The sequence below is a fragment of the Octopus sinensis genome, linkage group LG2, assembly GCF_006345805.1.
Source record: "Octopus sinensis linkage group LG2, ASM634580v1, whole genome shotgun sequence".
Classification (NCBI taxonomy): Eukaryota; Metazoa; Mollusca; class Cephalopoda; order Octopoda; family Octopodidae; genus Octopus; species Octopus sinensis.
In genome coordinates this window covers 76,833,672-76,848,174 of record NC_042998.1, presented here as the reverse complement: position 1 = coordinate 76,848,174, position 14,503 = coordinate 76,833,672, and the positions used below count along the sequence as shown (strand labels likewise).

Sequence of the window (14,503 nt, the reverse complement as noted above, 5' to 3'; positions counted from 1 at the left end):
AATCAGATTTTGTTTTAATGAATTAAATTCCAGTAATATACTGTGTACAAATCCAACCAACGAAACGACTAACCTTTGCCTTACCAGGAGAAATCATACATCTGAGACGAGGCATAATTGAAATTTGAGGAAATCGTTGTACATGTTTTTTTGTGTGTTTTTGTTAAGCCAGACAATGTGTATGTTTTCTGAATTCTTTGTATCAACATTATTTACTCTCTTCTGCCCATTCTATTTGTTGCTCACTCATTCTGTATACCTTACTTTCTGTACACTCACGCGAGCGCAAGCGCGGCGCACACAGGCATTCTCACATACTGATATATATATATATATCTATATATATAAAATTGAGAATGTGTGTCTGTCTGTCTGTCTGTGTGTTTCCCTAAAACTTGAGAACTACACAACCAATTCCGTTCAAATTTTACACATGCCTTACTTCGGCTCCATGTAGTTTCATGGGCAAAAAAAAATGTTCAACTCCTTGCCTAGAGCGAGCCCATAGCAATATCATATATTCTCCACTATTTCAGTATTACGTGTTAAAAGTGAAACAAAAACGTTTCTCTATTGTATGTCAGATACTTTCACTTTAACTATAAAAATAATAATAACAATTGAATTATATGTAGTAAGTAATAATTAAAATCAAACTAAAGTATAATATAATCATAACAAAAGTAAAAATAGCAATTGGTATAAAATTGCATCAATGACTTGAACTTGAATAAGTGATTTCACATGAATGGGAATAAATTAAAAATAAAATTAGCGTGCAGAAATGGAATAGTCCAGATAGATAATAAAAAATTAAATTAAAGTAAAGACTATTGTCTATAAAGTATACAATATAGAGAAAAATGATTTGAACACCTGAAGGAAAGCGCCATCGAAAAGTGTCTTGGTGCGACTATGAAAGGTATCTAATCAGAGGCGGTAAATTCGCCACAATAGAAGCAAGGTTCGAGTCAACCGATCGTGCAAGGGAGTACTCGACTCGAACTTTCAAAGTGGAAATATTTTATTTTTACCTTTATATCTGGGACGTAGGACGTCCCGGATAAAAGTTAAAAATGCCACCACCACCCAGCAGTAGAGCTAGGCTGGATTGTAGCCACACTTCTATACAAGAGGGAGGACAAGATACAATTGATCGAAATTGCAAGAGACGGGCCTACAATTCCAGTCTGTTACATATTTTGAGTATTGTTATCACTAGCGATATCAAGATATAACTTTGTATTTTGTATTTTATGTGAAGATGTATATATATATATATATATATATATATATAGATGTACATGTAATATGTACACATATATATACACATATATACATGCACTAGCACTATGACCCGGCAACGACGGGTCATATTGCTAGTATATATATATGTGGCGTCATTCGAAGGCTAAAAAATAACAATGCGAACGCATTGTGACCAGCGATGTGTTACAACATCTGATGGTCTGGTCGGTTACGTGATCACATGATATATATATATATATATATATATATATATATATATACGAGACGGCGAATTTATTTGCACACGCGCATATTTGTCTGTTAATTACATTCGTAACTGTTAAAATATTAAAATATAGAAATTGTTATTGAATTATAATAAAGTTACCAAGAGCCCTGATGATTGGGGTTGCAGTTAAGACACGTTTTTGTAAAAGACTGAGTGTCTATGGAACGTTAAACGCACCTCATGAAACCCGTGTAGAAGAGAAATTTAGAACTGATTAGCATATTATTAAAATAAAATTCTATGATATGGTGATGTATATTACGATTTGATGAAGTGCATGGGGACTTCTATCTCTAAATAACATATATTTCCTTATCGAGAATAATTCATTTTATTTGCATCCCTGTGACCCCGGAATTTTTATTCGCTAATAAATAAAATAAAATTATATATATATATATATATATATGTGTGTGTGTGTATAAAATCCAGTGTATACCTAGCCTGGATATTTAATATTTCTGATGTTCTACTCACTACGAAACACATGTAGCCCGGATCTTGTCTACTCCATTCCGTTACTCATGTGTGTGCGTGTATGTGTATATATATACAGTGTACATTTAAACACATAAGATGTATCCATCATAGGATTTCCGTCACGCTAGAAGGAACACCTAAAGTGCCACCACTATTAGTGATAAAAACTGAAGGGAATGAAAAATAAAAACATTTACCATCTATCTCCTTGACGAAGGTTTCAGACTGTGTTTAGCCATCAAAATAATTTGCTAGGCGAACTCTTCATCAACAGGCACGCCTAGATTAAACGCATAAGTACGAGGCAAATCATTATACATTAAAATTTCTCAAATCTACCGCGCAAGCGCAGTTTTTTGTCTGTAGCAAATGATAAATGTTCTTATTTGCTTTATCTCTCATAAATTCTATCCTGTTATCTTGGTTAATCGAACCTCTAAGTATTCTTGTCTATTTTTTTTATTATTATTATGTCTTCTGTCTCCCTTTATATTCTTATATCAATTCTCTACGGTTTCCTCCTTCTCGTACCTTCTATCTTCATATTTCCCTATATTTGTTTATACTTCATATTTTTCTTTTATATCTTGCCATGTTTCTTCCTTCCCATGTAGATTCATGCATGCCAAGTTCATACATAATTTGCTTATTCTATTACATTTATCTCTACACTTACTTATACCTCAATATCTTATCAACCGTGAAATGATTCAGGTGTTAAATTTTAAGTTAAAAGTGTTCGTATCTAAGAATCACAGAAATTATAAGATTTGTGAAAGTATTCAACGCTTATATAACACTGTATTCTATAATAAAACGTTAGTCTAATTGTTTAGCGAGAAAGCGAAACACACATAAAAATAAAAGCAACTCTATTTTCTGCTTTTCTTCAGTGACTGTCAGGATTTCAACTAAACTTGAATTGTATGTCTAATATACTCCCCTATTTATACCCACCATCTAGTCCCGAAGAATTTTTAGTGATGTTCTCTCTGCTGTAAGTCTTACATGACCATGTTTTCCTTGCAAATGTTCATATTAGACATATGTCGCTCAAACTTCACAAATCTAGAAGGACTTTTAAGATTTATGCGCACTGTTTATCTTCACTGACTGACGTATATATTCTCTAACGAAAGATACATCTCGACTGGAATGAGAAAAGTGCCCTAGATAATGGATAAAACGAAATATTGCCGTACTAAGGATGGTCCAGCAAGAACAGGTACATGCGAAGAAGAATGTCCTGATAATCAGGCAGGACTCCATGATTTCGAGATGACTAGAACTTCCAAGTTTTGCCTAATAGCTTACAGGTTGAATTAGGCGTTTGGCGAAACTTGAAGCCCCAGTCTATTCTCAGTACTGAGTTAGTTTATTAGTAAATACTCCGTTCATATTCTTCAAGAATCTTTAAAACTTCCATCGTATATTAACTTTTATTCATTATCCTATGAAGCATTTCATTGGTCTCGTTCCCTAGTCGTATGACTTCTCTCTATCTCTCATCTTTTCGAACGCGAGGTTCCTGTGAAATCACTTCTTTGCAGAATTTGTCGATATCGCTTTCTCTTACCCACAATATATTAAGTCGAGTGGATTTTATAATTTTGTTGTGATAAGACAACCTGTTTTTGCTCCCACTACAGACACAATATGATTACACATTCTTCGATATTCGCAAATAACCAACGTACCACATCATACTCATGCATTGTAGCTATAAACAAAGTGTTCGAAAACATCAAAATATACCGAAAATGTTCTCCATAACAGCACCAGGACACGATCGCAATACTTTACCATTTCTCCCATAAACAAGAAAACTCAGATTTTATTTTCAGATAAGTTTTTTATGATCATAATATATCTGTAAAATAATTGGAATTACAATGTATACATTATGATTAATTCAGGGCTAAAAAAAACCCTGATAGACGCGAAAAGATACTGATGTAGCCTAGATCCAGTAATTACAATAATGCGACTGTTACCATATAAAGACAATTTAAACAGTATGAGGAATATAAAACGTAGGCTGTCTGACCGATTGGTATTCCTTTACTCTTCATTGTGGCCATTATTCTAATGCTATGCTCATATGCTTCTGCAGTAGCTACTCCACCGCTAAAGCAACACGATTCAACTACCATCCTTCGTCTCGCGTAGTCTATGCTTTCTTTCACTTTAGAACTTCCGTACTACACATTTTCACAATACCTTATTACCAAAAATACAAACTTCTAGTGCCATCCATGTGCTCACTTTGTACTCTGCTTTAATCCTTAAAGGTTCAAATTGAACATTAACTACATCACCAGTAAAATTGACAAAGTTAATGTTTAGCTTGAGAAATGCCTTGTTCCAGTGAGAAAAGAATACCAGGATATTGTAGTTCTCTCTAGAAGGGACAGAAAAAGTGTTTATTATGAGTGAAAGCACTGCAGGTTAATTTTGGATTTCTATTAGCATACACGGCAGCGTCTGCTGCTAACCGTAAGTTATAAAACAATTTTTTCAGCTTATCGAGCTTCGATACGGGAAGTATATACAACCTTCTGCGCCAATACACCACTAGTGTTCCTGAAGATTGTTTTGTATACCTTGTACGGACTACTCGAAGCTTACTATCTTTCTACACGTTCATCCTTGTTGGATCTTACCTGTAATATATATATATATATATATATATATATATACAGACATAATTCAGGGCACCGATTTGCGTTGAAAATGTTTGTTTGAAAACGTTTAAGTATTTGTACTATTTCGTAGACTTAACATATTTCCCTCACCCTTAGGTGATTAAAGTGGAATCTACTGTGTTAAAATGTTTCGGATACTTGTGATTATGTACTGTTTCATACTGCAGTAACCTAGGGTGCATGGTTTCTTTCTTTCCATCCACCCACCAGTCGGGCAGAGCCTACAAAATATCAAGTTCAGTGGCCTTCATCCTCCGGCAAAGCCATAGAAATATTTATTATAACCGAGTGGAAATATCAGTAGTTAACAAGGAGTCGACATTACGTTACTTTTACACAAGATAGTCAAACTGAGAAGTATGTAGCAGGGACGTATTCGACTCCAGTACGTACACTCCATCGAATTTCTAATTATTAAAGTTGATGGCTGTAGAATTTGAAGTCTGAAAATAAATGTCATAAAACATTTTATCAGTGTCACAGAATACGAATTATACATATATAAAGTAAAACAAAAAAAGCTATTCGCTTTCCAAAGGATTTTTTATTCATTGTTTTCATTTATCATGTTTTCATTTTGTTTTGCATTTAAATGTAAATATATAACTTTTATGTTTATTTAAACATGGCAGACGAGACATTTTTAAAAGGATGGCCATGTATATATATATATATATATATATATGTATGTATGTATGTATGTATGTATGTATGTAGTATGTATGTATGTATGTACGTATATGTATGTATTTATATATATATATATATATATGTATGTAAGTATGTATATATATATATATATATAAATATATACATATGTATGTATATATGTATGTATATATATATATATATATATATATATATATACATATATGTATGTATATATATATGCATATATATATGTATGTATATATATGCATATATATAAGTAGGTATATATAAATATGCATGTATATATATGTATATATATATATATATTCATATATATATATGTATATATATATATATATATATGTGTATGTATATATATATATGTATATATATGTATATATATGTATATACATGTATATGTATATTTATATGTGTATGTATATGTATAAATATATATGTGTGTATATATGTATATATATGTATGTACGTATATATATGTATGTATGTATATATATGTATATGTATATATATGTGTATATATATATATATATATAATATATATATATATATATAATATATATATATATATATATCGTGAGAGAGGCCATGACAAAACAATCATTTCTCATAGATAAATTTAAAATAGTTATTATGCAACACTCATGTCATTCATTAGTCTATGATAAAAATATTTTTATTTTTATTTTAATCTTGTATAGATTTTGAAAATTTGATTTCATGACAACTTCATCGCTTTTGGTTTCTTTCTTTTTTTATCATTTTTATCTGAATTGTTGTTTGAGAGAAATAAACTTGTACGAACGTATGATTATTTCTATAGCATGAGGATTTATTTCCTCCAAATTTTCTCGTTGTTTATTGTGTTGCAACCATCGACACTACTATCGTCATCGTCGTTGTCATCGTTCTCGACGTCGTGGTCAATTTAGTGGTTGTTGTTCTTGTTGCTATATCATAAAATATGAAATGTGTTACATTCCCGATGCACTTTCTGCAACTATTGTCATAGAAATTGTTTCGTCACGCACTAATGTACTCTGTTTCTTTCGATTTTCTTTGGAGTTTTTTAACGTTTAATTTATATTTACATTTGCTGCTCATATTAGTATTATCTTATTTCTTTTCATATTGCTGAGTTGCTTTCATTATTGTCTTTCATCAGAACTGAATATATATATGTGTGTGTGTGTGTGTGCGTGTATGTGTGTGTGTGTATATATATATTTGTACGTGTATAAATATATATATATATACATACATTTATATATATATACATACATTTATATATATTTATATATAATTACCAGATTTCATATCGTTTGCACTGCAGCAGTAGTTGTTGTTGTTGTTGTGTTGTAGTTGTTGTTGTAGTAGTAGTAGTAGTAGTAGTAGTAGTAGTAGTAGTAGTAGTAGTAGTAGTAAGGTTGTTGCTGTAACTGATAATATTATAAACGTGTTGATCATAAAAGAGTTAATCGCAGGTTTATTAAGATCAATAAATGCAAGTATAAAATTAGCAAAACGAAATATTATTTTTTTTAAATGTAATACGAAAACATGCAGACAAATATCAGTTATAGTGGCATAAAAATAGTGAGCAATGCAGGAAAAATTCATTATAATGTTTGCTACACGAAACATTCGTTAATAAATGGGTAGATAAAAAGATAAATTAAGACATGCAAATGCTTGTGTATGTGTGTGTGGTTGTGTGTGTGTCGGCCTGTGTATGTTCGTGTGTGCCTGTGTGCCTGTAAATACATAGATATATATATATATACATATATATATATATATATATATATATATATATATATATATGTTTGATACATATATATATATATATGTAAGTATGTATATATTCGTAGGATCGCGGTCGTAGGATTGCTGTTTCGATTCCCAGACCGGGAGTTGTGAGTGTTTATTGAGCGAAAACACCTAAAAGCTCCACGAGGCTCCGGCAGGGAGTGGTGGCGATCCCTGCTGTACTCTTTCGCCACAACTTTCTCTCACTCTTTCTTCTGTTGGCCTGGTCGCTTAACCAGCGGGTTGGCGTCATTTGAAGGCTAAACCAATGCGAAACGCATTTTGACCAGCGACGTGTAGCAACATCTGATAGCCTGGTCGGTCACGGTGATCACAGTGATATATATATATGTAAGAAATTGAGGTCACTAAGGGATAAATTATTTTATGGTCTTCATAAAATAATTTTATGTTTATTCCTTTGTCATCTCAATTTCTGCACTCTACTAAGGCTTCGTTCTGAAGCATATACATATTGAGTTCTACACCAGGCTAATACCTACGCGAAATTGTAATATATATAGATATAGAGATATATTCTCGAAACATCCAGTTTCCATACACTATATATTCTACACCAAGTTATTGAGCACTCTCCTCTTCTTTGATACAATTAAACGTTCTGTAGTTTTATATATGTGTGGAGAGGTGTGTATAACTTTCAGTACGATGAGCTTTTCCTAGACTTACACATAACATGTAAGCAAATTACAGGATGAGATGTAGACTCGTAATGTAACCAGTGGAAGAACTATATCTTTAATGGTGAATATATGGGCTTTGGAACGTAAATGTATGGTATCTGACGAAAATATTTACGCGTCGGCCCTAAAGTAACGAATTAAGCAAGTTATAAAACAATCACACCTTAAACCTCATATGGACTTATAGCCTGTGAAAACCAAAATATATATGCATCAGCGAAATTAAATCTCATGAAATCAGGAAGTTCAAAATGTTCGCTTAATAGAGCTTAACTACATTCATTTTACAGAAAGATCAAATGCAACAAGTGACGTGGAATCTTTGAGCGATATGTGTTCCTTGAACCATATTTTATCGTCAAAACATTCACCATTAAACCAAATAAAGCTAACATTAAACCAAACAAAACTATGATTTCGTTTGTATAAAAAATATAAAATCAATTGGTTTCAACCAGAATTTGGAACCATTATATGCATGATTCTGAAAAGAATCTAATAAACTCGAAATCTCTCAAGATTACTGGCTTAAGAATTTTTCATAGACCTCAGTACATATTCGAAATATTTACTGATTTTAAAAAAAATATGGTCGTGTTAGAATTAATCGGACGTTGGACACATAATTTTTGTTAAATTCTTTTCCGTTTTCCGTTCAAAATGCACATTGTTGACTCTGTTTTGCAGCCTTCTTCAATAAAATAGCTACCTCTGATATAATATGATAGATTAAATTGACTGTGCTCCACGGACGAACTTTCTGACCTTATGTCTACGTTAAAAAAATAATAAATTTAAGCATTAACGCTCTGGAGTGGCAAAACGACAACCTGCCAGACTAAATCTAAAATTCAGTTACATACGTCCTTTAAAGTACTGACTTTATATTCTGTCGCTGTTGATTTTTTATGTCATCATCGTGTGTTCAATAAAATAAATATCAGTAATGTAAGTACGAAGATACAATCGACTGCATTTCACTCGTACAATTTTATAGCTTTATTCCAAATGTTAGAAATCATTATTATTCTTATCAGTATGATAATGGTGCAATAAATTTTTCAGACAACATGATGTCATGCCTAGTGGTATTTACATTCGTCTTTCAATCTTCTGAGCTCAATTCTTATCGTAGTCTACATAACATTTCAGCTCTGCAAGCAAACTAACAGATGTATGTATGGACAATGCCATATTATTCTTCAATAAAATATGTGGTTACAGACTGAAATAGTGAAATCATTAAAGTTCTTAGTGCTGGAGTATCTGTGCCAAACCAAACACTGAATGTTTTGATTTTGCATATAGCATATTCTACAAGAATATTTTCTATAAATATTACTTATTAAAATAATATTGCATTGCTATATTACTGTTTACTCCCTAGAGTTTTCAATCTGAAACATTGTAGGTTATCTTCAGCTTTCTGTGTTAATGTCAAATGTTTGCAATATATTTTGTAAAACTGTTACAATTGCTACTGCGGTTCAGGTCATACTAAATCCAACTATTCACCGTCTCATCGTTTTATTATTACTTTTCATTCAATCTAAGGTTTCAGTATCCCATATATCCATCCAATTTTCATAATAGAAGGATACAAATTCAAACAATTACAGCTATTTCTAGTAGGTGTCCGACCAAGTAGTATCTCCTGGTTTGATCTGTATTACTATTCACTTACACTTCGATAGCTATAAACCAACTGTAGTGTTGCAAGAGTTATACATATATACCTATTTCTTTACTACCCACAAGGGGCTAAACACAGAGAGGACAAACAAGGACAGACAAACTGATTAAGTCGATTATATCGACCCCAGTGCGTAACTGCTACTTATTTAATCGACCCCGAAAGGATGAAAGGCAAAGTCGACCTCGGCGGAATTTGAACTCAGAAAGCAATGGCAGAGGAAATACTGCTGAGCATTTGGTCCGGCGTGCTAACGGTTCTACCAGCTCGCCGTCCTAACATAAGTTATACATATATATCGTCTAGGATTCCAACAGTCAGAAAAAATAGGCATTCATATAATTTTTTATTCTCAAACGCGTGATAATGCATTTGACGTGTAATCACAGGGATGTGAGCTCTAGTCTCATGGGTGGCCGGTAACGTATTTTTCTGAAATGTATGGATAATTCATCCTGATCACGCTATTTATTAGCATTATTACGCATTTGAGAACAAAACAAAATATTTCTGTATCTTTCAATACATCTCAACGCTTCTAAACAAACTTTGTTTACTTTCATTGTAGGCATTCATATGTTTGAGACGAGAGTATATATATATATATATAATATATATATATATATATATATATATCAATTATTCAAGCAATACAATATACTTTTAGGGTCCTATTTCAATCTAAATTACTAATCAGTTCGTACATAAGAGATTGGTAAAGGTAGTGTCAGCTGCATCAATAAAGTTAGAGCTTTCCCAACTAGATCTTCAGATTACAGACAAGATTGGTTTCCCAAAACTCTAGTGTAAGACATTGTTCGTTATAATGTTGAAATGTGGTTAGAAGACTGTATTCTCTCTCTCTCTCTCTCTCTCTCTCTCTCTATATATATATATATATATATATATATATATATATATATATCTGGTGGGGGTATCTATATATATTTGATATATGAGTGTGTGTTTTCGCAGTGCAAGAAAAGTACAGGCGAAATGGAGAGTTGTGTTAGTTATGTAGATGTATTTTAAATTTGCTTAGATTTAAGCACACACCCATAATAAGTACAATTAAATCGCACACGTCTATGGACTCTGTAATTCCATTCTATTATAATTACATAATTCGATTAATTAATTTCATGCACTTTCATATATATAAATATATATATGCATAGTTATATACATGTATACTTACAGATATACATGTGTATGTGCGCATGTGTGAGAGAGAGAGAGGGGGCATAAACATATACTCAGAGACACGTGAACACACATATATATAAACTCATAATCAAGTATACTAGAAAGAAAAATATCATTGGAAGTAAGATAGCAAATGAATTTCAGTTTAATGGATTTTACATGTTTTATATGTTTTTTCTAGTCTGTTTGAAAATCCTAGCTTTCCCAGATTGTCAATTAAACATTTACTAATATCTTTTAAATTTTGGCTCATGACCAACAGTTTCCGATTAGTGGGTGAGTTAACTAAATTGACTCCAGTGCTCAACTGGTACTTGTTTTATGGACCCCAAGAGGATGAAAGACAAAGTCGACTTCGTTGTAATTTGAACTCAGAACATAACGATGTACGAAATGTCGCTAGGCATTTTGCCCTACGTACTAATGACTCTGCCAGCTCGACGCCTTAGCATTCATTAATATAAACAAGTTAACTGGTGATCAGTGGTATAAATGTAAATTATAATCACAATAGAGGAAGTTTTTCTCACTTGATTTCAGAAGATTTGTTCACGACTGCTGTGTAGCTAAAATATATGACTATACATGACGTTTCAGTCCTGACCCATGTTACTAGATTAGGCCTCTCATGTTGACACTTGATGGACGTTTTGTTGGGAATGTGCCACAAATAGTCCTTAAAAGCAAAATTTAAGAATAGCTGCAGGTAATGGATAATGTAATTTTTTTTTTTTTGCTAACACTATTGATGCAAGTATTAATTACGCATATATTCAAACACATAAATGTATTAGCTTATTTATAGAATTTCCAGTGATTTATCAGAAGCTATTTCTCATCAATTAAATGTCTAATTATAACTATGTAATGTAAATATCATACTGTCAGCAATGAATTGCTGTTACTAATATTATATTTATATGATCTTATGATGATATCTATGTTTATATACATAAGTTCTTAATTCGATTCATATCTTGTCCTCTATGTATACTTGCGCGAATATGTCACATGATAAATTTCGGAATGATCTCCGATCGTTACCATTTGACTTATTTGTGGCTGTATACATAGAAAACAAGATTTGATTCATACAGGGAACCTTTATATATAATTGAAACTTAATAATGTTCTTTTCCACTAATTTTGTCCAAGTCTATATAGATGGGGAAAATAGAATGGAAAAGTTTTTTTTTCATAATATATCAATTGTTAAACTTTCCTTTTCTTGAGCAGTTTTATTTACAAAAATTGTTTACGTCGGCAGTTATTGTAACTATCAATATTTAAATTATGAAATCCCTCCTGCTCGAATAATACACCTTAATGTAATAACTTTAAAATATGCACAGCACGTCACGTAAACCTTACAACCTATATGGAAAATAGAAAAAAGATTGATTCAGTTGCCAGAGCAATTAAAACCTTAAGCTGATGCTAAGTAACGGAGAGAATTCTTTGCTCCCTTTAGCCATCTAACGAGAGGAATTTAATTCAACTCCGCAGGCAACCAATTCGCTCGTTAAATATACACTGTTCTCAGTGATTTCTCGGAAAATAATACATATTTACGGTCAGAAGTAATAAACCTGCTAATATTAAGGTAGGAGATACGAAATTCTGGATTTAATAGTGAGAAGTTGAACACTGTCGACTAGACTATCGATAATTCACGCAATAATGTTGCATAAACATTAAGCTTACTCAATGTGACTGTTAACTTTTCCTACACTATGCTACTAACATCTCTTGAGGAAAAACTATAAAAGTACGACATTAAATCCATGAAACAAAACAGCATAGGCAAAGCAAAATAAATGATCTGATGTTTCGACGAGAAAGTTTGAGTAGCGATGTCCGTTATATTTTGTCAATAGTAATTGAATTTACAGAATATATTTAAAAAATTCAATCAACACTGGAGTATAGATGGCTAACGGACCTGTAATAAATAGCAAACAAATTTCCTTCAAATCACACTTTATCATCACGAAAACAAGGAAAAACACATCAGAAAATACGTTTCTACATATAGCATGATTGAAATATATATATTATATATATATATATATTATATATATATATATATATATATATATATATATATATACCGGAGTAAACACATAAATGTGAAACAAGGTGGAAAACGTGAGTACTCAAATACCAGTGGTAGAGTAATATGCTTTATTTAAAGCAGCAGAAAATTCAACAAAACCTGTTACTCTGAGTTTCACGTTGCCGGCAACGTGAAACTCAGAGTAACAGGTTTTGTTGAATTTTCTGCTGCTTTAAATAAAGTATATATATATATAATATATATATATATATATATATATATATATATATACCGGAGTAAACACATAAATGTGAAACAAGGTGGAAAACGTGAGTACTCAAATACCAGTGGTAGAGTAATATGCTTTATTTAAAGCAGCAGAAAATTCAACAAAACCTGTTACTCTGAGTTTCACGTTGCCGGCAACGTGAAACTCAGAGTAACAGGTTTTGTTGAATTTTCTGCTGCTTTAAATAAAGTATATATATATATATATATATTATATATATATAACTATAAATAAGGGTATCAGAGAGAAACCACCATATCGAAATCGCAGTCAACTTCCTGACTCTAAAAACACCTAAATTTTCATATCGCACAACGAGATAAGACAGAGAGACAAAATGAACTAGCAAAAATATAGTACTGGATAATTCAAGATCCTGGATTTCTAAAAGGTTGAATATACTACATTAGCACATAAATACAAATATATATATATATACAGAACACACGTTATACTTACATATACGAACATCCATACATACATATATATGCACGTATCTACATAAATATGGTAGTATTCATATTCACTATATATATATATATATATATATATATATATATATATATATACTGTTTGTATTACTATTACATATATCATGTTTTGCTATTTGCAACATCAGTACCTGAATAGACCTGCTGTTATATTTAGCGTTGACGGGAGACTCGGTTATATCGCAATTATCATTGTTATATCTATCATTGAGGAGCACATAACAGGCCGAAATCACATGATCCACCAGTTTCGGTGGCTGTAGCAGACAGCCCTTGTGTCTCTCACCGATATACATACGAGTGCTTCTATGCACCACGAGTCAATATGAGAGGTCCTCCCAAAGTAAATAAGGCCGTATTCTGTATTCTAACAGAACATTCAAGTTAAGCTGGAGATAAGATTGTCTTTTGATATTAATACATATTGTTTCGACTGTGAGATTACTAACAGATTTCTTGCCTCGACTCTTACTTCTCTTCACCCCTACTCACTTTCCCTCTTCTCTCTTACTCTCTTTCTCTCACACCATACTACACCATACAATATTACACATCACATCACAATACACCACCCACACACACATCCCCACATTTTGACACCTACACATACATACACACACACGTCCAGACCACCAGCCCTCTTTCACACGCACATACATACTCTCTTATACACAAACAAACCTTCGGGTTGGGGGTCATCTTTACTTTGTTATCTCCCCTACTTTCCCTTTGTCCGAGTCAGTCGCCATGATAGATCGTTCGCCACTACACACATTTTTATCTCTCCTTGTTTCTCTCCTTGTTTTTTCCTGTAGAAGAGCGTAGGCTCGAAACATAAAAGACTTTTTCTATTCCTGAGCGTTA

General features: G+C 32.1%; 1 protein-coding gene and 1 long non-coding RNA gene across 2 annotated transcripts in view; both read right to left on the bottom strand.

The window, feature by feature from the left end:
- Window positions 1-4,725: 4,725 nt before the first annotated feature.
- Window positions 4,726-14,503, bottom strand: part of LOC115224978 (nuclear hormone receptor HR96-like) — a 106,029-nt gene continuing 96,251 nt past the window's right edge. Inside the window, exon 6 of the mRNA XM_036514389.1 lies at window positions 4,726-5,165. Coding sequence (XP_036370282.1) covers window positions 5,130-5,165 — 36 coding nt within the window. The 3' untranslated portion in view covers window positions 4,726-5,129. The remainder of the gene's footprint in view (window positions 5,166-14,503) is intronic.
- LOC118768264 overlaps window positions 9,906-14,503 on the bottom strand; it is a 9,590-nt gene continuing 4,992 nt past the window's right edge. Inside the window, exons 2-3 of the long non-coding RNA XR_005004095.1 lie at window positions 12,170-12,177; window positions 9,906-10,113 (exon numbers count right to left, since the gene is read on the bottom strand). This is a non-coding gene — a long non-coding RNA (uncharacterized LOC118768264). The remainder of the gene's footprint in view (window positions 10,114-12,169; window positions 12,178-14,503) is intronic.